This window comes from Ctenocephalides felis, unplaced genomic scaffold, assembly GCF_003426905.1.
Source record: "Ctenocephalides felis isolate EL2017-DRISC unplaced genomic scaffold, ASM342690v1 CF-g0.4_SCAFFOLD_01170, whole genome shotgun sequence".
NCBI classification, from domain to species: domain Eukaryota; kingdom Metazoa; phylum Arthropoda; class Insecta; order Siphonaptera; family Pulicidae; genus Ctenocephalides; species Ctenocephalides felis.
Window position 1 is genome coordinate 14378904 of NW_020537324.1, and position 25952 is coordinate 14404855.

A 25952-nucleotide genomic window follows, 5' to 3' on the forward strand; every position below is an offset into this window, starting at 1 on the left:
TTCAGAGGTTACACCCTATTTTGCTCTCCATTTACTGCACTATTAATAAATCATCCAAACTAACAAATATCTTGAATTTGTAATTTATATCAATATATTTTACCTTACATAAAGGTATAAATCAATGTTAATTACTCGATATTTTCTGATAGTATTTGGAATCTTCCTTTCCGGAGTCTCTATACAGAACAAACGCATTGGAGATATTGGATTTGCACCAGGATAAAACGACAGAATTTTCTGAAGAAGTCCGGTTCATGATTGAGGATTATTATAGAACATCTCCTGGCAATAATGGTGCAGTTTTGAAAGAATTTTTTTTACTGGGACGCGTAAGAATGAGGCAACTTCGTGTTAGAAATAACAGTTGCCAGGTTGAATTTTTTTTTATTAATACACATGTGATATATATATTATATATATATATATATATATATCCAAAAATCTAACATATACTTTATTCCTCTACTTTCTTATTTTCCAATACAAGTTACAATAATAATAATATAGGGTCCGCTAAATAACTTTTTTTTAGGGGGTACGACTTAAGCAACCCTACTGTGTACTCTGCACTCTTTACATTTTACTTTCAAATAAAAAAGTGAAAATATTTAGGGGTTTTTAATAGAATTTTCAAACAAAAAGAAAATTGGCAAAATATTCAGAAGATTTTTTAAGAAATTTTTCAAAAAAAGCTAGTTGGACCCTATATATTGATAAAAATAGGGTATGCAGAATATATACTCATTATGTATAGAATACATTTGATCTATTTTCTAAAAAAAATTGCAGGCAATGCATAAATAATAAATTTGTGTAATAAACCACAAACTATTTTAAAAAGTTTTTGAAAAATAATTTTGATTTGAACCAATAATAATATTTATTTTAGAATATAACTCTAATTATGGAATTTGTAGGTACATGATGATTTCCGACGCCAATTTGCTGAATGCTATGGATTTTTCGACTCCGAAAACGAATTCAATCAAAATTTTGGCCCCGGAAACAGTTCAGCGTGAGTAAAAGTCAAGATTAAATATATATTTTTTTATTAAATTTATATTTAATCTATATGTTTTCATTATTTTATGCAAATTATCTTCTCTTCTATTTTAGATATACTTTTTACAATTGATTTGCATACTATAGAAATGTATATTATATTGTCTGTAAAATATCTTTTGTTTCATATAATAATAATTATTAAATGTTTCTAATTTTATTAGATGGTGGTACACCACATCGTCAAATTTAAAGGGTGCAGTTTATTGGGGTCATATTTCTGGAGGATCATTATACACCGGAGGAGGTTATTTTGTAGATCTACCACAGGACCAGGAAGAAAAATACAAAGAAATAATATTAGACTTAAAAGAAAATAAATGGATTGGAAGAGGAACTAGAGTTGTGTTCATTGATTTTACAACTTATAACCCGAATGTGAATTTGTTCTGCATTGCAAAGTAAGAAATTATAATACCTAATATATTTTATTAGACATTGTGCTCGTAAGGAATATATTATATAAAACCTGGCATATTTTAAAAAAAATAAGAAAGAGAGATAATAAACAAAAAATAAAGCCAGCAATAATATTGTGCATATTAGTATCTTTCTATAAAGAATCTTGCAAGTTTTGAAATAATTTGTATAAAGTCAGTAATGTAAACTAAATGACTAGAAGAGTTGTGCAAACACCTATTTATTCATTATTAACTAAGTGTTTTAACAATAATCTTAGCTTATTAGTTTACATTACTGATTATATATTATTTAGACATAACTTGATCACTTAAGTGAATAATTATACAACTCTGCCAGCAAATGCATTGTTAAATTCGAAAATTTAAGTTTCTAATCATATTCTAACTAGTTATTGCTTTTTCAGAATAGTTTTTGAGTTTCCGCCAACTGGTGGAATATTGCCCTCAGCTCATTTCCAATCAGTACGTCTGATTCCTTATATTACAAAATCAGATTATGTCATACTGTTTTGGCAATTTGTATTTGTAATATTTATTATATACTATACTGCAGCAGAAATTTATGAATTGGCTTTGAATGGTTTCCGTGAATATTTCAGAGAGCTTTGGAACTATATGGAATGGACAATCATTATGGTGAAATAATCAGATTATATTCTTATTCTCTCTTGCACCATTGCATTTTTATAAATGATAGATTTTTAATGAATTGTTCATCTTGTAGAAATTTGTTGTCAAAATATGTACGTATTGCTTTGTGTATATATTTCTATAATGATAACAACTTCTTCCAGCTCTCTTATATTTGCATCATATCTACCATTTATAGATACTTTTTAATGAAAAAAAAATTGGAAAACTTATCGGATGATAAATACATTAATATGGAATACATCAGCTTCTGGCAAGTACGTTTATAAAATTTTAATAATCAAAATATAATTTTAAATATATTAATAATATATTAAAATCGATTTCAATCTATACTACCATTTTGCTGTTTTTTTAGAGGCAATATAATAATGTGATGGCTGTTTGTTTTTCTTCATCTGGTTAAAAGTGTTAAAATTCCTCAGTTTTAATAAAACTATGCGACAATTAAAAAGTACATTGAAACGGGTACAGTAATAAACCTTTTTTTTTTAAAAAAAAAACTCAATTATATTATGCTTATTTTTTATAATAACTAATTTTTTTTATTTTTAGTGTGTAAAAGATATTGCAGGTTTTGCTGTTATGTTCTTTATTGTGTTTTTCGCGTTTGCACAGCTTGGCTATTTACTATTCGGAACACAGGTGCATTTTTATAATAAAATTTATAAAAAGGAAATTTATGTATTAATAATATTATATTATTAAGGCCCAGGGATATCGAACCTTTGGTGCAGCCGTCGTTACGCTTCTCACGACAATTTTGGGCGAATTTGATTATCACGAAATCGAACAAGCAAACAGAGTTTTGGGACCAATATATTTTTTATCGTATATATTCTTTGTCTTCTTTGTTTTACTAGTAAGTAATATAAATATCAGCAAATTTTTAAATTAGCCCTCTTAATAATTATAATATTCGAATAAATTCATTATCAATTATTGGTTTTCAAACAATTTAAAAAGAAGTTTTCAACCATCATTTTAATTTATTATTTTATCTATCTAGAATATGTTTTTGGCGATTGTGACTGATACCTATTCAGAAGTAAAACGTGAGATTGAGAGTTCAGGAAAAGGCGAAGATGTACATACTTTTATCAAACGTAGAGGAGCTCGTATTTATAACCGACTTTTTATGAAAGATAAAAAGGACAAAAATGAAAAAAATGATTTAACACAAACGAGAAGAGAAAATAATGAACCTAATTCATCGCCCAATACACCAAAGCAGAGGCAGGCTGATGTTTATGCACAAATCAGGAAAACGTTAGAACTGTAAGAAAATATTTTGAACAATATTGTTAGTAGTATTAATATATTGAAATTCAATAATTATAAAATTCTATATGAAATATAGTTAATTATAATAGTTTGGCAACCAATAATATACATAGTAATGATTTGGCTTAAAAGTAAGGATTTGGTATAATTCAAGTTCAAAGAATAGTACTGTTTATTTCTAGTTGCAATTTCAATGATTTAGAGATTGAAATGTTTTTTGCAAAATACGATATTAACGGAGAACGACGTATTGATGAAAATGAAAAACAAAAAATCCTAGATTATCTTCAAGGAAGAAATCAAGAAAATCGCCAATCAGGTGTGACTCGTGTACGTTTTATTAAACAAAACAATTTTGACAAAATACGATTAAAATCTTATAAAAAACATAAAAAATCTTATCATTATAGAAATGATATAATATATAATATATTAGCAGTGATGAAATACTATGAATTTTAATTTTGTATTATCTGTGCATTTTAGAAGACCAGATACGCAGCAGAAAGAGCACGCTGGACATAGTGAATTCAAAAGAGTTCAAAGGGCAAGTAAAATATTTATAAATTTATAATAAAATTTGTTTCAGAAACTAAAAAAAATGCTAAAAAATGTTTTTAATGTAGGTTGGAAAACAGAGTAAGTGCTCTGGAAGGCTCAATAGACCGCATGTTAGAGCGGGTGAATTTTATTGTCAGCAAAATAGAACTAGTTTCTGGAACACCCAGAAACCCAACAAAATGACATAAAATATGTGCAATATTATAAATATATAATATAATATTTATGGTTATCATTAATAATCTTGAATGATTTTTTTTCAGAAAATTTTTATATAGAATTTTGAAATCACCTTTTTGAACTACTTATTGTCTTTAATTTAACAATAAAAATATTTAAAAAAATATTTTATAAATAAATAAATAGACTTAATAGATTTTTAATACTTTTATATTAATTTACTATAGAATTATTAAAACCGATTTAACCGATAACAGAATCTGTACAAAATTATATTTACATAGAGGTCTAATTTGGAACCAAATGCAAATAGCCTCAACTGCAATTCTGATCATTAAATTATCATTAGTCCGCTACCGAGCAATCAGTTCAAACAAAAATATTTAATTTAATATATCAGGGATCATCTAAAACCAAATTACAAGAACAAGCAAATTGATATTAACTACTGATATCCGGATAAATAAATGGATAATTCCAAACATTTATTACTAAGCTTACAGGTGCATCAGTATTTGTTTTTAAAAGAGTGCTCTTTATCATTTTACTTCTTAATATTTGTTATATGATTTAAAATTCCATATTTGGCTCATCATGATTTTAAATGCTACAACAATAATGTTGTTCCTACAACCCCCAACAAGTGGAACCAGTGGCGTAGATAGATACCCTCCAAATAGTGTCACATTGATGCCCTGCTTTTGGCGCATTTGCGAAAAGTACTCCACTCCAGGGAAACATATGGTTTTAGGAAACTTGATAGTATTCAGTGCTAATCCAGTCAAAAGTGATTTTCAGGTATGGTTTCTAAATTTTATTATGCGTGAATTATTTTATATTTAATGATAATAGATCTGTCTACAATTGCTTCAAAATCTTTTCATTCAGCAAAGAATTTTGAGCACAATATTTGTTGTAACAGACCTAAGAGTTTCCCTAATGGTAAAGCAATGGAACCACAAGCACGAGAAACACGATCATGCTACAGTCAGGTATCAACTAATAATAAATAATGAATTTTGAAATAAATTTTAAGCCAATTTTAATTATGTTAGGGCAAAATATTGTATTCTTTTTGCATATGAGATAGAGGAATTGAAAGCTCAAATTAGTCAACTTGAAAGTTTATCAACTTGGAGTCGAGTTGCGAGATTCATGATACTCATGTTAGGAAAAAGAGATATCAGGTATATTATTAATACAAGTTATAAATATTAATTAGAATATAACAATTATTTTTAAATCAAGCGTTTTGGTTACTTTATTGCAGAACGCTGAAGAAGATGATGAAGCCTATCTTTGAAATGTTTTTAAAAAATGGTGAATAATCTAAAGAGCGTAGACCATCAACATATTTTGAGTCACCAACTCCCGAAATCGTAAAAAATCAAGCACGAGTCTTTTTCGAAAATATAAAATATTTTTACAATTAAAACTGTAGATTTATACTAATTATGTGAAATTATTTTTCATTAAACACTGTTATAATCTAACCTTTGGCTGGATTTATGGATTTATGCTAAACGCTACATAGTTTATAAAATTTATTGTAATTTTTAGGGGTATATGATGTTATGGTGGGTGCAGAACCAGATTTAGAACAGCCAAAATTTTTGATATATTCATGGATACCTTATGAAAATGATGCTTGTGGCTCTATTAAAGCTGTAAAGTTAGTGGATGAATGTAAAGGAATATTTGTCATTCCTCACGCAGACTCATCCAAAGAATCAAAGTTTCCTAAGGATCTGTTAGGATGTCCGGTTAGTGAAACAAATATTCAAACAAATATATTTGGATTATAATAAACCAGTGAATTATATATTATGGAATAATAATTTATTATTTTCCCGACACAGATAAATGTTGGAGCTGTTGCTACGAGACCATTTGTAGACAGTACGTCTTCATCCAAAGGCGTAGAAGTTCAACTACTTAACTTGATCGGTAAAATGCACAATTTTAAACCAGTGATAAATATTTCACCAGAAAGCAGATCTCTTATTGGGATATATGACAATGGTAATTAACATTCAAATGTTTCAACAATCATCCAATAATGTTAATCATAACTAGAACCAAGTATTCTATTATCCATCTAGGTACAATGAGTCCTTTCTACGCCAATCTAACATACGAAAACAAGAAATCAGATATCCTTATTGGCGGAATGTTCGAAAACTCTCGTACTCGTCATCATTTTGGGGCCACGGTGTCCTATATGAGAGATGATGTCACTTGGGCTGTAAAAACTTCTATCGCTGGCGAAAAATGGCGAAAAGTTTTTGCAGTTTATTCCAGAAATGTTTGGAGTTCAACTTTTGGCCTATGGTTGGGATTGACAGGAGTATTGTACTGGTTCTATAAAGTGGTGCATCCTGTTGATGCACGATTGTCTGCTGTTGGCACCATGGTTTTGAGTGCCATAATGGGATTACCAGGTAGTAAGGGGAAATATATTTATTTGATTAGAAATCTTTCTAATTTTATCCTTGATTTTAATGTTTAGCTTCTGATAAATCAATAAGTACAAATACTGCAACCATCCGCATAATATTGGCAGCTTGTTTCGTTTTTGGTTTACACTTTTGTACTGGATATCATAGCATGCTCATAAGTGCTTTGACAAATCCTGTAGAACCAACGCACATGTCGACTTCTAAAGAATTGTTTGACTCCAACATCATAATGAGAGGTAAAAAATTACATTTATAATATGACACGATTATTTTGGAATCCTTTTATATTCCAATTTTATATTTTATATTCCTTTTCAAGGCGGCATAGCTGAATATTGGAGAATATCTCAACTAAGCGGAAGGAAATCTGAACAGTTTGAAATTTGTAAAAACATGGAAAAATGTTTTCATGAAATCGCATTTGGTAAATTAGATAAATCTCTAGCAATCTCCAGAGTTCAGGTTTTGGACTTTCTTCTCAGATATTCACAAGGTTCTTAAAACAATAACAAATTTCTTAACATTAGCGATATTTATAACATTCAAGTATTTTTAAGCTGGTCAAGCACTCCCAATCCATATATTTTCTGAATCAGAAAATTTATATGAATACAACGTAGTGATGTTAGTTAGGAAAGACTATCACTTATTGGATATGTTCAATTTAGCGATCAGAAATTTAACTGAAAATGGCATTATCAGGAAACTTGAAAAGGATAATGGAATCTATTCGAGAGGTAATACAGCACAAAAGAAATATAGCAATCAAACTCAAAATATTGATATTAGTTTTTTTTTTGAAGATTGTGGAATATTAATTTTTTTTTGATTAAAGTAGTTAATAATTTTAATATTTCATATATAACTCTTATATATATATTTTTATTCTAGTGGATGGTTTTCTCAATGATCAAGAAGAGACAGAATTAAAGCTCAGCACCGAGCACCTTGGAGGTACTTTTTTTATTATGTAATTTTCAGTTTGGAAATTAATTTTATATATTATTATTTCATATTTTTGCAGGAGCTTTTGTAGTTTTAGTGGTCGGTCTACTAGCCAGTTCGATAGTATTTGTATGTGAAATTATAATCAACGCATGTCAACAAGTTAATATTGTTATTGAAAAGAAAAATTAAATAGTGAATATATCTCAAACAACTATACTAATTTATAAATATTAGTGAGATGATTCATTCTATAATATGACGTATATCGCTCATTATTTAATGTAAATTTGAAAACAATAGGAGTATGAATAATAATGTTTATAATGCACGTGTTCAACCTATTTCGGCAATATAATCAATGTTTAAGCAAAGTTCTTTGTTATTAACTTCCCGAAGGAGAAGTTTATGTTTTCATCAAAAAATCCGAATCGCTAATTTTATGTTTTCTGGACGTTTCAAGCCATTCTGAATCGAATGAGACCAAATTTGGAAAAAGTATGTGTGTGTGTGTGTGTGTGTGTGTGTGTGTGTGTGTGTATGTGTGTGTGTGTGTGTGTGTGAACAGATTTTTTGCCGTAAATCGACGTTTTCTCCAAAACGGCTGGACCGATTTCAAAAATTTAAAAGCCATTTGATGTATCTCGATGAGGACTATCGTCTCTGAGTTTTGTGCGGCGAACGGCCGGGCCGTTTCTTTGTAAATTGCAGAAAAGTGAAAAATTTTTCGTCCACGTTTTAGCCCGCAACTCTGAATCGATTCTGAAAATTCAAAACCGTTCGATAGATATTGGTTGGGAATCGTGCTGATTAGTTTTTGGTAAAGATCGGCCGGGCCGTTTTCTTGTAATAAAGTTTAAAAAAAAAAATTTCGACGATTTTTATGATTATTTTTTTGACGATAGATACCATAGTTTTCTAGGTCATACTAAAATATTACGGCCCTACGACAACTGGTTTAGCTTTAAAAATTCGTCAAAGTTTGCAAAAATCAGTATGGTCTTTTTGGCATTTGTCAAAATTAGACTTTTGATCGACGTTTTCTCAAAAACGCCTGAACCGATTTTAGAAATTTAAAAGCCATTTGATGTATTTCGGTGAGGACTATCGTTTGTCAGTTTTGTGCAACGATCTGCCAAGCCGTTTCTTTGTAATTTGAAAAAAACTTTTCGTCCACATTTAAGCTCATCCTACCGAACGATTTTAAAAAATCAAAAACTGTTCGAAAGATATTAGTTGGGAATGGTGCTGATTAATTTTAGGTGAAAATCTACCGAGCCGTTTTCTTGTAATTAACTGTTGAAAAAAAGTGTTAAATTTTCGTCCACATTTAAGCTCATCCTACCGAACCGATTTTGAAAAATCAAAAACTGTTCGAAAGATATTAGTTGGGAATGATGCTGATTAATTTTAGGTGAAAATCTACCGAGCCGTTTTCTTGTAATTAACTGTTGAAAAAAAGTGTTAAATTTTCGTCCACATTTAAGCTCATCCTACCGAACCGATTTTGAAAAATCAAAAACTGTTCGAAAGATATTAGTTGGGAATGATGCTGATTAATTTTAGGTGAAAATCTACCGAGCCGTTTTCTTGTAATTAACTGTTGAAAAAAAGTGTTAAATTTTCGTCCACATTTAAGCTCATCCTACCGAACCGATTTTGAAAAATCAAAAACTGTTCGAAAGATATTAGTTGGGAATGGTACTGATTAATTTTAGGTGAAAATCTACCGAGCCATTTTCTTGTAATTAACTGTTGAAAAAAAGTGTTAAATTTTCGTCCACATTTAAGCTCATCCTACCGAACCGATTTTGAAAAATCAAAAACATATGAAGCCTCTGCCTAGAAAATATACTTCGTCTCCAAGGTCGTGAAATGACCAAGAAATTCTTTACTTTAATCAAGTTATAATAATTATCATCGTTTTCTACAATTTGGAAAAATAATCGTATGCGTCGATACAATTTTGTCACAATGAGAACCACTTATGTATTCAGATTATTATATTAATAATAATAAAAAAGAATAAAAAATATTTTTTTTTATAATCAATGATAGTGATAAATATAAATTTCTTAATAATTATAAAATAAAAAAATATTGTTAAAGGCAGATCAAGTTGCTTATTCTAAAATTGGATCGATTAAGTATACTATTTACACATTTCGGGAAGTTCATGCAACTTGCCTTCAGGCTAAATGCACCTTCAACTAGTTTATATTTATATTTATATTTATATTTATATTTATATTTATATTTATATTTATATTTATATTTATATTTATATTTATATTTATATTTATATTTATATTTATATTTATATTTATATTTATATTTATATTAACTTCCCGAAGGAGAAGTTTATGTTTTCATCAAAAAATCCGATTCGCTAATTTTATGTTTTCTCGACGTTTCAAGCCATTCTGAATCGAATGAGAACAAATTTGGAAAAAGTATGTGTGTGTGTGTGTGTGTGTGTGTGTGTGTGTGTGTGTGTGCGCGTGTGCACCAACAGATTTTTTGCCGTAAATCGCCGTTTTCTCAAAAACGGCTGGACCGATTTCAAAAATTTAAAAGCCATTCGATGTATCTCGATGAGGACTATTGTTTGTCAGTTTTGTGCGACGATCGGCCAAACCGTTTCTTCGTAAATAGCAGAGAAGTGAAAACTCTTTCGTCCACGTTTTAGCCCGCAGTTATGAATCGATTTTGAAAATTCAAAAACCGTTCGAAAGATATTGGTTGGGAATCGTGCTGATTAGTTTTTGGTAGAGATCGGCCGGGCCGTTTTCTTGTAATAAAGTTTTTAAAAAAAAAATTTCGACGATTTTTATGATTATTTTTTTGACGATAGATACCATAGTCTTCTAGATCATACTAAAATATTACGGCCCTACGACAACTGGTCCAGCTTTAAAAATTCGTCAAAGTTTGCAAAAATCAGTATGGTCTTTTTGGCATTTGTCAAAATTAGACTTTTGTTCGACGTTTTCTCAAAAACGCCTGAACCGATTTTAGAAATTTAAAAGCCATTTGATGTATTTCGGTGAGGACTATCGTTTGTCAGTTTTGTGCAACGATCTGCCAAGCCGTTTTTGTAATTTGAAAAAAAGTGTTGAACTTTTCGTCCACATTTAAGCTCATCCTACCGAACCGATTTTAAAAAATCAAAAACTGTTCGAAAGATATTGGTTGGGAATGATACTGATTAATTTTAGATGAAAATCTACCGAGCGGTTTTCTTGTAATTAACTATTGAAAAATAGTGTTAAATTTTCGTCCACATTTAAGCTCATTCTACCGAACCGATTTTAAAAAATCAAAAACTGTTCGAAAGATATTGGTTGGGAATGATACTGATTAATTTTAGGTGAAAATCTACCGAGCCGTTTTCTTGTAATTAACTGTTAAAAAAAAATTTAAGCCTTTTTTCATGGAACTTTTTTTGGCGATATACATCATGGTCTTATAGAACTTACTGTAATATTACGGCCTTACAACAAGTAGTTTAATTTTAAAAATTCGTCAAACTTTGCTAAAATTATTATCGTTTTTTTTTAAAGTAGGATTGATGAAGTATATTATTTACACTTTTTTTTGATTAAGTCGATTATTTACACATATCGGGAAGTTCATGTAATTTGCCTCAAGGCTAAATACCAAACCAACTAGTTTATTTATAATTTCTGTGTGAGCAATAACGATAAAGAAAATAAAAATAAAATGCGATATAAACACAATAATACCTTTGACTAATGTGTTTAAAACACATTAGTCAAGGGTATTATTCAGAAACTAAGAAATGTTAAATGCAGTATCTAATTTAAATAACAAAAACTAATAATTATCACAGTTTAATCACTTAAGTTTCTCCACATAATAACGTATTATTTCTATTAAAAAATAAATTCGATAATTTCAAACAATTTTAATAATTTCATATAAATAAATTATTTATTTAATTTTATTAAAATATTTTCGACCTTTCTAGAAATATCCTGTCCCTTTTTTTAAATAATAATACAAACTTTAAAATGATGTTTTTTTACGTTTATACAATCATGTAAAAATTTGAAAATTAACCTTTTACCATTAAATTATTAAGACCAAATAAAACATTGATGACTATATTGAAAAACTCAAGTTGGTCCCGTGGTTCCCAACCTGTGAAGCGCGTTTCCTCGCGAAGCTGTTGCAAGGAGGGCTTATAGTTGTTTCCAAAATTCAATTTTCGAAAATAAATAAAAAATATAAAAATGATATAAGAAATGAACGAAAAAATAAATATTTTTAATGTATATCTTTACATGATATTGCAATGTCTTTACATGATATTGCACTTGTAGTCTGATAATATAAGTTGAGTATTTATAAAATTTTATTTTATTTATTAGAACGGGTTGGGGTAAACGTTGCAAAAAAGGTTGGGAACCACTGAGTTAGTCAGCCGTTTCCTTGTATTTGCAGGATAAAAAACATTTTCTTTGTATTTTGAAGGTAATTTTAAAGTTAATACTATGGTAAAGATAGAAATAAAATTGTTGGAAAAATTAGGGAGGCTGCAACATTTTTTTATGAGAGTGGGTTGGGGGAGGCGTTGCAAAAAGTTTGGAAACCACTTAGTTAGTCAGTCGTTTCTTTGTATTTTGAGGATAAAGAGCATTTTCCTTGTATATCGAGGGCAATTTTAAGGGTAACTTGATGGTAAAAATTCACAAAAATTGGATAGGAGATCAATCGATTTATTATTTAATCGAAAATGCATAAAATGACGATTTTCGTACAAATTTAATACTAATGAAATATATACATATGAAATGTAATAATGGGATTGCAAAACTAAATTATTTTTAGAGCTATTTTGCAAATCTACATTAATTTATTTGTAATTTGTAAAATCTAATTGTAAAATTAACAAAAAAACTTTATTAAAATACTAAACAATAATCAATTAATTCAGCTAGCGAGTAGTTTTTTCATTAACTAAATCTTTGATGCCGTTGCTTAACAATAATTAATTAATCCAGCTAAAAACATGAATACATAAATTAATATATGTATGATTTTTTTTTAAAGTTTCATGATTCGACTTTCAGCAGCGATCCACAGTTTAAGAACATTTGATTCTAACGAGATTTAGATAAATTCTAATTGAAATTATCTTATTTTCTTCCGAACAAGATAAACGTGGTCGCGTAGTGGGGCTGCGCCTATGAGTGTAATGCACTCTCTATGAGGCATTGCAATGGTAGCTATCATAGTTGTCAGTTCACAAAACATTTAAAAATTGTTAATAATTATTAATCAATTAATTGATTAATGCAATTGAAAAAAAACTAATATGTTGTAAAAAATAATCATAATAATATAAAATAGTAATATTAATATATAGTGATTGTGCTGGTTCACACCACACAGGTGTAATCAAGAAGCAAGTATAGCATATTATTTAATATAGGAATTACCAATTTCAATTAATATAGAGATAACATCAAAGTAAAATTATTAAGTCGTTAATTAAAATTATTACTTTAATTCATTGATTTATTTTAGTTGGGTTTGAATGTTGTTATTAGATTATTATAGATTTGACGATGTTTGTTACAAAATAACTATTTGTTTACAAACACCATCAGAAACTCGACCAGAATCGGATTCTGACGCTTAAAATTTTTAGAAAATTAATCCAACTTGTTAATTATTTTTAATAAATAGTTTAAATAATATACGTTATTGAAAAAAAAACATACACGTGCTCAGTACACCAATAGCTTTTTTTCTATAAGGGGCGTCCATTAATTACCCACCCTCTCCCACACCAAACAAAAGGTGTAATTTTAGTTACGAGAAAAAAATGGACCTTTTTTTGAAAATGTTTGGATTTTTTTTTAAATCAGGTAAAAAATAAATACTATACCCCTCCCTCCCCCATGTGATATTTCGTGATTTTTTGTCAACCCCTCCCCTCCCCCTAAAAACCACACATGATTAATGGACGCCCCCAAAAACGAACTTTAAATGTTCGTTTAGACTAGACAACTTTGGAAAATATAAAATTTCATAAAGATCATTAAAAACTATTTCAACTAAAAATCATATTCTCACCTTCTCACTAAGTAATGGTTTACTAATTATTAGTTATTGTTAACTAACTGTAAATATATATCAATAACGAAAAAAAGAATGAACACGATATCTGGTTAAAACATTTCATAATTTTCCGCAAACATTTCACCCATTGTCAGTATAATCATATAATGATGATAACATTTCGAACACAATGCTTGTTTATTGTCAAGATAACAAGAAACAATCAGTAAAAAAATCATGCCGCTATCAAATATCAACAATTCAAATCGATTATTACACAAATAAAAATATTTTATTGCAAATTGCTTTTTTCTTGGGATAATAAACTATTTTTTAATAGTTATCATTAGGATTGGGATATCAATATGAGTTCTGGAGATAAACCATGCATCATAGTGGTCCATGGCGGAGCAGGAGACATTCCTGATGAAAGAGTTCCGGGAAAATTCAAAGGAGTAAAATTGGCAGCTAGGATAGCTTTGGAGATCTTAAAAAATGGAGGGACTTCAATAGAAGCAACTGAAGCAGCCATCAGGAGTATGGAGGATGATGAAAATTTCAATGCTGGTGAATCATAATTTGTTACATTTTATTTTGCTGATGAAATCTCGTATTTTCAAAGTGATTACCTTTTTCATAACTCGATAGAGAACTGATGGTTTAAAATTGTTTTTAATAAGGTTTTCCAGAATTTAAAATTTTCGACAATTTATACGAGTTTTACTGTTATAAGTATGGAAAATGGTGAATATGAATGGTCAATGATGAGAAATAATTTTGTTACAAATTATTTTATTTTTCTGATAAAATCTCAAATTGTTCTACGCAAAATCGCTACTGATAGAACAACACTTACAATTAGTAATCTCAAGTAAAGTTATCTCAAAGGAACATATTCCAATTTGTGTGTAAAGATCCTTGTGACTAATGGTTACTCGATCACTCAACTACCAATAATTTATTTAATTTTGTTTTCTATTTTTTACTAGGGTATGGGTCTGTCTTGACGATAGAAGGAAACGTAGAAATGTCGGCAAGTATGATGCATGGTGAGAAACTGCAGGCAGGAGCAGTAGGATATTTAAAAAATATTGCTCACCCTATATCATTAGCAAGAAAAGTTATGGAAAAGACTCCTCATGTGTTATTGTGTGCTGAAGGAGCTACTCACTTCGCCGAAAAGGAGGTAAAATAGATATTGTTGATATATTAAAATGTAAATTTTCTTATTATTAATTATCTGAATGTGCATTTCAGGGTTTTGATATTCTGCCAGAAGGTTCTTTGGTTACAGAAATGGCGAAGAAGGCGCTGCAAGACTTTATAGACAATGGGGGTATTGGTAAAATAGAAATTGGACACGTAAGATCATAAAATTTGTATTCTAGTTTGAGCAACATAAAAAATATAATACCTAAGTGATAATTTATCATGGTAGGCTCAATAAAGAAGGTGGCACCGTCGGAGCAGTAGCCCTGGACTGTTACGGTAACCTAACTGCGTCCACTTCAACTGGTGGTATAACTGGCAAATATAGAGGAAGAGTTGGCGACACGCCGCAATTGGGAAGCGGAACTTATGCTGATAATAAACTTGGCGCAGTTTCTACGACTGGTATGAAATTTCTTAAGTAATATTTGATCCTAAATTGAACTTTTCGAGAATTTACTTTAATGGCATGGAACTGTATCATAATTGAGAAATTGGCGCTAATTGGAAGAACAGTTAATGATTGTTACATGTTATGCACAATACCTAAGTTTACCTAATTCACAATAAGTTTTAGTAACAAAACGCAATAATATCGAACAACCAACCCATGCAATTCCATGGGTTAGTTGTTATTTAGTTCTTATTTAGTTTCATCAAATGGCTTTTAAATTTTTGAAGTCATTGCAGCCGTTTTCCAGAAACAAATGTTCTAGTTTTCGCTCAAATACAAAAACACATATTCTTTTTTCTAACGTTGATGTCACGCGATTCAGAGTGACTTGAACGGTCTAGAGAACAAATCTCTAGATAAAGAGAAAGGTAACTAGATGATTCTTTATAGCGACGGCAAAGTATGTGCTTTATAGAAATCTATACTCTTCAGCACAAGTATTCCTAGTATTCTTGCACAAGTATTTCCAAATATTATATCATGTTTAGCATCATCATATAAACCAATTAGACAACATTCCAAAACCATCTTGATCCAAACAAAAATTGAAAATATCTAATTTTTTCTCAATTTCAGGGCATGGTGAATCAATTCTAAAAGTGTGTTTAGCCCATTCAATACTCATGAGAATGCATCTTTGCCAAGGAATGAGTCCAGACGAAGCTGCTAAAATTTCCATTGACTCAATGCAAACGCGTCTGAATAATACAGCTGGAGCAATTGTTTTAAGTCCTACGGGTGAACGAGGAGTGTACCACAATTCAAAAAGAATGGCTTGGGCCAGCTGTAAACTGGGTGACGATGTTTTGGAATTTGGCATAGAGCAAGGCCAATGTGAAACAGAACCTTTGTGAAAGAGTTAAGTACAGAAGGAATGAAAATTATTATCAATCAAAAATAGGAATGAAATCAATCACTGTTGTCTTCTATAAATCATCTTACATATTTTCATAGAGTTTATAGAGTTTATATACTTTTATACATTTTGGAATTAATTAATAAGATAAAAGAAATTGTTATGGCCAAAAAGTGCATAGAGGGTATTCTTTGAATATCTCTTTGCTATAGATATGATTATACTGCATTCGTCAAATGTATGTTTTTCTAATTTGAATAAAAAATATAAGGCTTAAAATAATGATCTCTCAATAACCCCGGAAATAAAACGCAAAAATATAGACATATTATTATGTCATATATATTATTATATTATTGATAAATATTTCTCATGTGTACCTTTTTAATTTACATTTTTTGCTCTATAATAATCAGCATCAAATGGCTTTATGAAATATTAGAAAATTTTAATTAAATTTATAGACTAGAAAATAATACATTTTTTTTCCTATATTTAATAGTACAACCAAGCCAGTGATTTAATACCAAGTATTAAATACCTAATTATTTTTTATACTTCATTCTTAATCGTGTATAAAATATATATGTATAACTTTCCAATATTTTAAATAAAAATAAATAAATAAAGTAATAATTTGTGTAGTACAATAGATGAACTACTACGAACAAATAATTCTTACTTAGCAAAATGGCAATTCTGATAGTTTTATGACGTATTCGAGATGTATTGGACAGATTTCATTTAAAACAGTTTCAATAACACTAATAAAATCAAAACTTACCTTTAAGCCATTATTCGTTTTTATAGCAATAATGAGCATGAATCTTGACAATTTAAATAGGAAAAAATCTTTTTCTTACTCATTTAAAACATATTCAGTCATCTAAGTAGTTCAGATAAGTCAGATGTTTTTGTCAAAGAAATTCCCAATCATTTTCTTTAGTATTAAGAGATTCATAAGGCTCACTTTTATCGAGATCATTTATATTATTATTAGATGATATATGAATGTTTTCCAGATTCCAACCACCAGGAATATCTATCACATTTGGAATTTTAATGTAACTTTCATCATCAACTCGATTTTTATGATCAGTCTCTTCATTTGGAGTTTTTCCACTGATTATTGTTTCATCAGCCTTAAAATTAATATCATTTGTCTTAGATTGTTTAGGGGAATCTATCATACTATCATCAGTGCTGTGTAAATGATGTCCATTAGATATTTCCTCTGTGGAACTTTTACAATTTTCTAAAGTATCTAATTTAGTACGGGGTAGTTGCAATACTTTTTGAAAATCTTCTAAAAATTTCTTATCGCTATCTTCATTACCAGTGTTTTGTTTTTGGGGAATAGTTATTTTTTCTAAATTCAATAACTTTGCTAGCTTATTTTCTTTATATTTAATATCTTCTAAAATTGATGTTGGACTTCTTAGATCTGGTATTGTATAACTAAAATTTAAGATTCACATATGAAATTTGTTGCAAATTATATAATTAATTGGTGATAATAAGTGTATACTAACTTCTTTTTCAAAATTAAAGGTTCAAGTTCATTAGAGCGATAATTACTTTCTGATTTTGACATATTATTAGAGGCAAGGGAAGTTTTTACATCAGCAGAATTTTCCACTTCAGAGTGTATGATTTTTCTTTTCTTTCTTATTTCTGACTTGTATAATATATTCTCATCATAGTCCAAATTATTTATTTTGTCGAATGTGCAAAGTTTAGTATAATGCAATGAATTTTGAGAAAAGTGGTCTTGGCTATTCTCTTTTACTTCTAATAGAGGCAACTCATCAAACGACAGTTTTTCTATTGGTGGTAATTCAATGCATTCTTCTGCTTTCACTACTTCTTCACTATCAATGGCATTATCTTCTAAATGCTTACTAAATGTTTTGAGTTTAGAATTTAATTTTGATAAAATTGTACTTGGGGTTAAAATAGACGCAATGTTATTATCTGAAAGTAGTCCATTCACATTCAAAACAGATGTGATCATAGAATGGTTGTATAATCACATAAGATATGGTCACATAAAAAAATATATGATATAATAGAAAAAAAATTCAAATCTGTGAAAAACACTCAGCAATTATGTATAGCTAAAATTTGTAACTCACCTGCTCTGACTATATTATCATCAGGAGCTGTAGAAATCCTGATAAGGCTTCTAGGCCCTTCAAGAATAAATATCTCATGATCGATTATGGACACAGAAAGTATACTATAAAAGATTAAATTTATAATTATATATATATATATATATATATATATATTTATATAAGACAACTTACTCTCTAAACTCTGTCAAGACGGCCAAAACTTCAGGTCCATTGGGATCTAATAAATACATCACTTGCTGATTATAAGTCAGCAGATAAGGACCATAAGGTTTAATTATTCCAAAATTTGGTAGTTCTGGCTGAAGAGCAAGACAATCTTTGCCACTTTTTGGTTTTGGATTCAACAAAGGAACAGTAAATTTTGGTTTCCTTAATTTATCCTACCAAAGAAAGCAAAAATTAACTTATTTGCATAATAACATAATAATCAAGAGTAGTTATTGATGTACTTTAAATAAAATTGTTTTATCGACACTGCCATCCAGTTTTGCTACCCATAATCTATGGCCAAGTCTGCAATTATATATTCTTGTCCGTTCTTTTAAATAAGATGATGGAATGAAAGTAGCACCCAATTTCGATAAACTGCAAATCATAATTACAACAAATTATTAAAACAATACAATTTACAATTATATCATTCAAAACATTACCATTTCCTATCCTGCCTTCCAATTTGTAAAACTTCCCATTTTAAAGTTTTTTGTTCAGTTATTATAGTTCGAAATGAAGTAGAAATTATAAGTTTTGGATTATTAAAACATAATTGAACGATTTCATAAGATTCATTAACTAGTTCTACAGATTTGCATATATGCTAAAAATTAAGCAATATTATGAATTGTTTTTATAATTAATTTGTTTACATTCAGAATTATCATATTACCATATAAAAATCTATTTCTGTTAAAACTACACAGCCGGATTTATCTCCTGAGAATAATTTCATTCCATTTTTAGACCATTCTAAAGCAGTTATTGAAGATGTATGTAGATCTCTTATACAATACCTTAAAAAAGAAATTTAATGCATATACATGTCTCTGTTTAATTTTAGCAATTTAAATAATATACCTTTCAGGAGGGTTGGCTTTGAATTCATTTCGTACCAAGTCAGCAGGTATTTCTTTAGGAATAGAAAAAACACTAATAAGGCCATTATCAGCACCACATGCCACCATATATTCAACACTAGAGACAACTTTAATCTCAGTTATACGATTTGTGGGTTCCTGAAAAGAAATAATAAAGATTATATGAATAGGAATAAAAAATAGTTTGTTTTGTCTGTCTTAAAATCTGATTAGATATTGAAAGTTTGATTATTTTACCTCGCACTTTAATCTAATAAAATCTCCTTTTTTCCTATCATACCAGATTGCAAATCCTGCATTCGTTCCTATTGCTATATATTCTGTTATTGCATCAATGCATGTTAAACACACATCAGTAATGAACATGCCACGAAGCCATCGTAAAGGAATTTTACTAATAATATCATTCACAGGAGCCCATTCTCTCAGAAGAGATGCATCCATAATAGATAAGTTTTTTATATGCTCAAGTAGTTATAAAAGATTATTGTACAGAAGTTTTATTTTTTTAAAAACACTATTGAATCATGTCGATTCATCAAGTAAAGTACAGCAATGAATGGTGAGACTCTTTGTAATATTTTTGGAGCGGATGATGGAGATGGCATGTTTAAGTAGAACAGTATTTTTTGTTCAAATTTCCTACAACAAAAAGAGAAAAAGAAATTAAAAACATGTTTTAGTCCAGATTTATCAATAAACACAAAAATACAGGGCAAAAATAAAGAATTGTATAATCTTACAGAAAGTACTGTAGAAAATATCCTTTTTGCCACATCTCATTTTAGGAATAATAAATTGATATTCTTATCAATAGGAAATTTAAAACTAAGTTTAAAGAAGGGCTCTATGTATAATTGTGCTTGTAAAGGTAATTCCTTAAGCAGAATGATATTAAATTCAATATCAAATATAGAAATTTAAGATTAACAACATTTTGAAACTTACTAACTAAATAACCCAACTATATTTTATTTTTTGATTAACAAACTGTCATCGAAAGCATGCTGATTATATTTATTTAACGTTTAAGTTTTAATATATATTTTGTGATAGAATATTAAGCGTCTCACAAAATTCATAGATTTCAACAACTGAAAAACGTTTATATAATTTTTGATTTTTCAATTTTCTAGAAAGATCAACTTAAACAAATGTTATTTGTAATATTTTTGGAGTGGTTGATGGAGATGGCATGTTTAAGTAGAACAGTTTTTCCTTAGAACCTTTTATTCAAATTTCCTACGACAAAAAGAGAATGAAATTAAAAATATGTTTATCAGTAATGGAATAACACAAAAATACAGGGCAAAAACAAAGAATTGTGCAATCTTATGAAAAGTGCTGTAGAAAATATCCTTTTTGCTACATCTCATTTTAGAAATAATAAATTGATATAGTGAAAAATATTCATCACTAAGAAGTTTAAATAAAAAGAAGAACTCTATGTCTGTTTGTAAAGATAATTCCTCAAACTAAATAAAATTAAATTCAATATCAAATATATAAGCTTAATATTAACAATATTTTAAAACTTACTAGCTAAATAACCCAACTATATTTTATTTTTTAATTAACAAACTGTCATCGATTAGTATGGTGATTATATTTATTTAACAAGTTTTAATATATTTTTCTTTTAGAATAATAAGCAACTCACAAAATTCATAGATTTCAATAACTGAAAAACGTTTAAATAATTTTTAATTTTTGATTATCTAGAATGCTTAACTTAAACAAATTTTATTTACATTAAGTTTTCATTTGACGTTTGACGTTTACAGCAAACGCGTGCTTCGGCGCAAAACACAATTACTTAAAATCTGTAACTAAAATCTTTTTCCTATTATATCTTTTTATTATTATTTGCAAGTGCATTTGATTAAAATATAATTTGTAAGTTTATCTTCGTATTAAAATGGATTCAAGAAGAAAAAGAAGACATGAACATGGTGATAGACGAAAACCTAGTAGGCATCATCGTAGAAAATGCGACGATGACGACAGGTTAGTAATTTATTTAATAGTAATTTTAAATTGCTTGCTTTTTAATTTATAGTTCAAAATATATAAATGGTTTATAAAAGTTTGCATAAGATTACTATTAGCATAACCAATCTGCTAATGAAAGACCTAGTGATGAGCACTAGCTTTTTAATATGTAGCCAAGCAATTCTTTAATTTCTTTCATTTCCCTAGGAGAGATTCACATAAGGAATATTCATGGGGAAAAAAGAGAAGGATGAAATCAAAACAGAACCAAAGAAGTAAAAAAAGAACAACCTAATTTTGGTCTTTCTGGCAAACTAACTGAAGATGTAAACACATTTAACGGAGTTGTGATAAAGTATGCTGAGCCTCCAGAAGCCAGAAACCTAAAAGGCGTTGGCGCTTTTACCCCTTCAAAGGAGAAACAGCAATGCCTACTTTGTACATACACAGACAAAGTTGTTACCTCATTGGTCGTGATCGTAAAGTAGTTGATTTGCCAGTAGATCATCCTTCTTGTTCCAAACAACATGCAGCTCTTCAATATAGATTAGTTACATTTCAAAGGGATGATGGATCTACTGGAAAACGAATAAGGCCTTATTTAATAGACTTAGAATCTGCCAATGGCACATATGTTAACAATAATAAAATTGAACCTAAAAAATATGTGGAGCTTTTAGAGAAGGATGTTATAAAATTTGGATATAGTTCTAGGGAATATGTTTTATTACATGAAAACAGCAAAGACGAAACACAAGATGATGACATTGCCAGTGGAGATGATTTGCCAGTGAAGATAAAAAAAGAAGATGAATAAAATTTTAGTTTAGATTGTATATTAAGTACTTATACTTATATGAACAATAAATATAGATAAAATAATACTATTCTATCATTACTCACATCACATATGAGGAAACACAATTGGAATGTTTAATTAGTTTTAAAAACAATCCTCTTCTACCAAAAGATTTATTTAAATCTTTATGTATCAACTGTTAAAATACATGGGAAGAATTTACATGTACTTTAATTAATAGATTAATATATTTGATTACCATAGAACAATGATTGAAAATGATTAATGCTATAAAAGATGTATAAAATATTTTATGGTTTAACAATTAAATTTCATTTTTTTAAAGAATCTGATCATTGGTAATTAATAGTAAAATAATGGCAATCTAAAAATTAATATATATAAAATATAATAATATATAAATTAATTCAAATATTAAAATATAATATAATTAATATATTATTTTCTAGGTTGGCCACACTTTGATAACAAGTGTGAAGTTCTCAAAAGAAAGATAAAACTTCAAATAAGAAAAATTTACGTTGTGTGCGTTGTGTGTTTGCAATTTTAACGCAAATATTTAGTTTTAAAAAAAATGACGAATATAACCTTAAAAGTCTTTATTATGTTGAACACAAAAGCATCAAATATTACAGTGGATTACGAAATCAAAGAAAAGATAAAAAAAGTAGAATCATTAAAAATCGCTATAGCCGAACAGAAATCTGCCAATGATATTAAATTTATAGAATATTCTACTTTGCAAGATTTAATATCAGAAGAAACCAAAGTTTTAAATGAAGGAACTAAATATGTTACACATAATCGTGAATTAATTCGAAATAACCGCAAGTTTCATTGTGACAATGTCAGAAATTTTTGCAGAGACTATGGAGTTAGTAGATGTGTTTCAATAATTGAGGATTTTTGCAAAAAGTCTTCGCATAAACCTGGTAATGAAGAAGTATTTATTGTAAATGAAGTTAAAGCTGTACAATTAGCTATTTCTGAAAATGAAACACTCAAGAAACTTTTAGAAGATACATTGTCAGAAATAAATAATTGTGAGACTAAAATCAAAGAACTTCATGATAAAAATGAGAAGTTGGAAGAAGAGTACAATGAAGGATCAGAATATTAAGGTAAGCGTCATTTGTACATAATATATATATATATATATATATATATATATATATATATATAAGTATTAGAAATAAGTTTTACATATTTTATAAAAGAATTATGTCATTGGAGTCTAATCTTCACAATTGAGGCAATCATTTTTCTATAAACTGAGCAATCCATCTTATTACCAAATATATTTTCCTTCTAAAGCAAATTTATTTAATTTAAAAATCCTAGTACTTTCAATTTAAAAACTAAAATATTAAATGTGATATTAAATACTACAGCAATATGAACTTCTAATATAGCTTGAGATATTTTCGTTTAAAATATATTGTTTTCTACAACTCTGTTTTAATGATTTTATATCACTTATCAAGTCATTTGTACTAAATTAGACTGAAAGCAGCTATAGCATTATCAAGACAACAGAAAAGAGAACTAGAAATGGATATTCTAAACTGGAAAACAGTTGTGAGGAAAAGATATAATGGACACAGAGAAAAAACAAATAGAAGAAGAACCTAAACCGAACAAATTACAAATTGCAGTGAAAAAATCAGAAATAGCTCAAGACGTGAAAAAGAGAATTTCACACAATACTTCCAATTCTTTCAAGAGAGTCAGTGATATTTCCATTGATGACATCATAGACGTTCCAAAAATTATGTCAAATTTAAATACACCTGATCATGTGTTACCGAAATCTTCAACAGCTCGCAAATATAAACCACAACATTTTAAAATAATGGATAATAATCCCCAACCCGAATTTCAACAACAGGATGATGATAAACGTGAAACAATACTTTCTAAACTTAATTTAAGAACAACTTATCGAAATCTGCATAAATACTGTTATCGTAAACCCAAATAATAATATATAGAGGGTATGTGAATTTTCATTCAATATATTTTATAACAAACATACACAAAAATAATATAATAAATATATAAATAAATTGTGGCCTAAGAATTTTAGTAACTGTGTTATTTGGCATTTACAACTTGAACACAAGGCTCTAGGATGCACAATTTACAATAAAAGAATGCTAATATGTTGTTGTCACAAGTTGTAATAAACAAGTTTGAAAGACTAATAATATATCTCACCAAGTTATGAAAAATATGGGTAGATTTAAATGAAGATGCAAAAATTCAATAACAGAGAGCTTACTTATTACTTAAGGAATTATCAGTAACAAGGTAATTATAGAATATGAGCCATATGAGCAAATTTTATTGCAAACAGTGGGAGCCCTATTTAAGAAAACTTTATAATACTTTTGTATTTATGAATCATCAAATGTCATTCTTGATACACCATGATTTTCATGTATCTTCGATATGCTTTTGCTCTTGCATTTTCTGCTAAGTTCTTTTTCATTTCTTCTTCTTGTATTTTTTCCAAGCAATAATTTATCTTTTATCCATAACTCCTCTTCTAAATATTCTTCTTTAGTATGTTCTTCAATGGCATTAAATTGATGTTCTCCTAATTTAAATTTTTACGTATTAAATATAATTTTTCTTCAGTTCCATAAGGTCTTTTTAAGATATCGAATTTCCAAATCCAGGATGTATACCAGATAATATATTTTGTGATTGTGTATGGTGATATTATTAGTTGAACCCAGAGAATATTCCAAAGGTCAGGTTTTGCATAAGCACCTTTAATATCCATATTATCTTCAATAACCATTCTTATTAACTTCTCTAGCTCTTCTTTTTGTTCTTGTTTATTTTTAGTCTTTTTCTTTCCTGCAGCATCGTTGTTTACCTTGGCTAGTTCTAAGGCTTTATGTCTATATTTAGGAACAGTCATAAAGTAACTTATAGCTGTCTCGTATCTTTGCCAAGCTCCATAATATTGAATAACAGAAATAATAGTTATAGTGACTGCTAAAACGATTCGTATATCTACTTTGGGTGCTACACGCCTTCTATAGTATCGATAGTAATGGGCATAATATTCAGAAGGATTGTCTAACATATAATCATAATCACTTCTAGCTTCTTCATCTTTTAAAATTTCATAGGCTGTAGCTATGGCTTTAAACTTTTCTGTAGCTTCTGCTTTTTTGTCTTCACCTTTTTGTAAATCTGGATGGAATTTTCTAGCTAATTGCCTGTAACTTTTTGAATTTCTGACTTAGTAGATGACCTAGTAACTCCGAGAATCTCGTAACAATTATCTTTACCGCAATATAAGCCTTCTAACAAATGTGCGCTTGTTTGGTCTAAAACTAATACTATAAAAACTAAATAAAAACTTGTTGATGATCATTTTAAAAAGTGTACTACAAATTATTTATAAGAATCTCATTTATTTAAAATTTGTGATGTGTATATTGCAAAAACTATAACACGTCAAACACATGTCGGTGAAATTCCTAACCTACATAAGTACCTACGTGACAGTAGTATTGCCATCCATTAGAATTTCTTTTACTAGACTAAAGCGGAAAAATTCAAAACCGTTGGATTTCAAAAAGAACTAGTGGGGTGTACGCATCGTGCCTTAAGGCAAATTGCTGGAACTTCCCGTATCGTAATTGAAATCTTGGTACGTAACCCAAAAAAATACACAAAATGTGTACACATTATTAAAATCTCTATAGAATATCT

At 28.7% G+C, this 25952-nt stretch overlaps 4 protein-coding genes and 1 pseudogene across 4 annotated transcripts in view; 3 read left to right on the top strand and 2 right to left on the bottom strand.

The window, feature by feature from the left end:
• Window positions 1-3947, top strand: part of LOC113366861 (polycystin-2-like) — a 15209-nt gene extending 11262 nt beyond the window's left edge. The window contains exons 2-10 of the mRNA XM_026608511.1: window positions 153-374; window positions 921-1018; window positions 1230-1466; window positions 1892-2123; window positions 2694-2783; window positions 2848-3000; window positions 3148-3416; window positions 3605-3752; window positions 3909-3947. Of these exons, the coding sequence (XP_026464296.1) occupies window positions 153-374; window positions 921-1018; window positions 1230-1466; window positions 1892-2123; window positions 2694-2783; window positions 2848-3000; window positions 3148-3416; window positions 3605-3752; window positions 3909-3947 (1488 nt within the window). The remainder of the gene's footprint in view (window positions 1-152; window positions 375-920; window positions 1019-1229; window positions 1467-1891; window positions 2124-2693; window positions 2784-2847; window positions 3001-3147; window positions 3417-3604; window positions 3753-3908) is intronic.
• Window positions 3948-12821: 8874 nt separating this feature from the next.
• Window positions 12822-16200, top strand: LOC113368070 (isoaspartyl peptidase/L-asparaginase-like). Its single transcript, XM_026609636.1, has 6 exons — window positions 12822-12998; window positions 13998-14224; window positions 14647-14843; window positions 14915-14999; window positions 15110-15271; window positions 15897-16200. Exons 2-6 carry the CDS (start codon window positions 14023-14025, stop codon window positions 16172-16174), a joined length of 924 nt encoding a protein of 307 aa, XP_026465421.1. The 5' UTR covers window positions 12822-12998; window positions 13998-14022; the 3' UTR covers window positions 16175-16200.
• Window positions 16201-17093: 893 nt separating this feature from the next.
• Window positions 17094-20034, bottom strand: LOC113366862 (WD repeat-containing protein CG11141-like). The gene is made up of 9 exons (XM_026608512.1): window positions 19646-20034; window positions 19389-19546; window positions 19201-19324; window positions 18968-19131; window positions 18764-18899; window positions 18486-18694; window positions 18312-18415; window positions 17709-18150; window positions 17094-17634 (listed from the first exon to the last, which is right to left on the bottom strand). Exons 1-9 carry the CDS (start codon window positions 19850-19852, stop codon window positions 17094-17096), a joined length of 2085 nt encoding a protein of 694 aa, XP_026464297.1. The 5' UTR covers window positions 19853-20034.
• A 1626-nt stretch (window positions 20035-21660) lies between these two features.
• On the top strand, window positions 21661-22266 carry LOC113367994 (smad nuclear-interacting protein 1-like; the record flags this gene model as incomplete). The annotated part of the gene is given in 2 exon segments (XM_026609555.1): window positions 21661-21775; window positions 21778-22266. Coding segments are annotated over 2 exon segments (555 nt in total), but the record flags the coding sequence as incomplete, so codon positions are not given.
• A 2350-nt stretch (window positions 22267-24616) lies between these two features.
• LOC113366114 lies at window positions 24617-25541 on the bottom strand (annotated as a pseudogene).
• Between the last annotated feature and the right edge of the window lie 411 nt (window positions 25542-25952).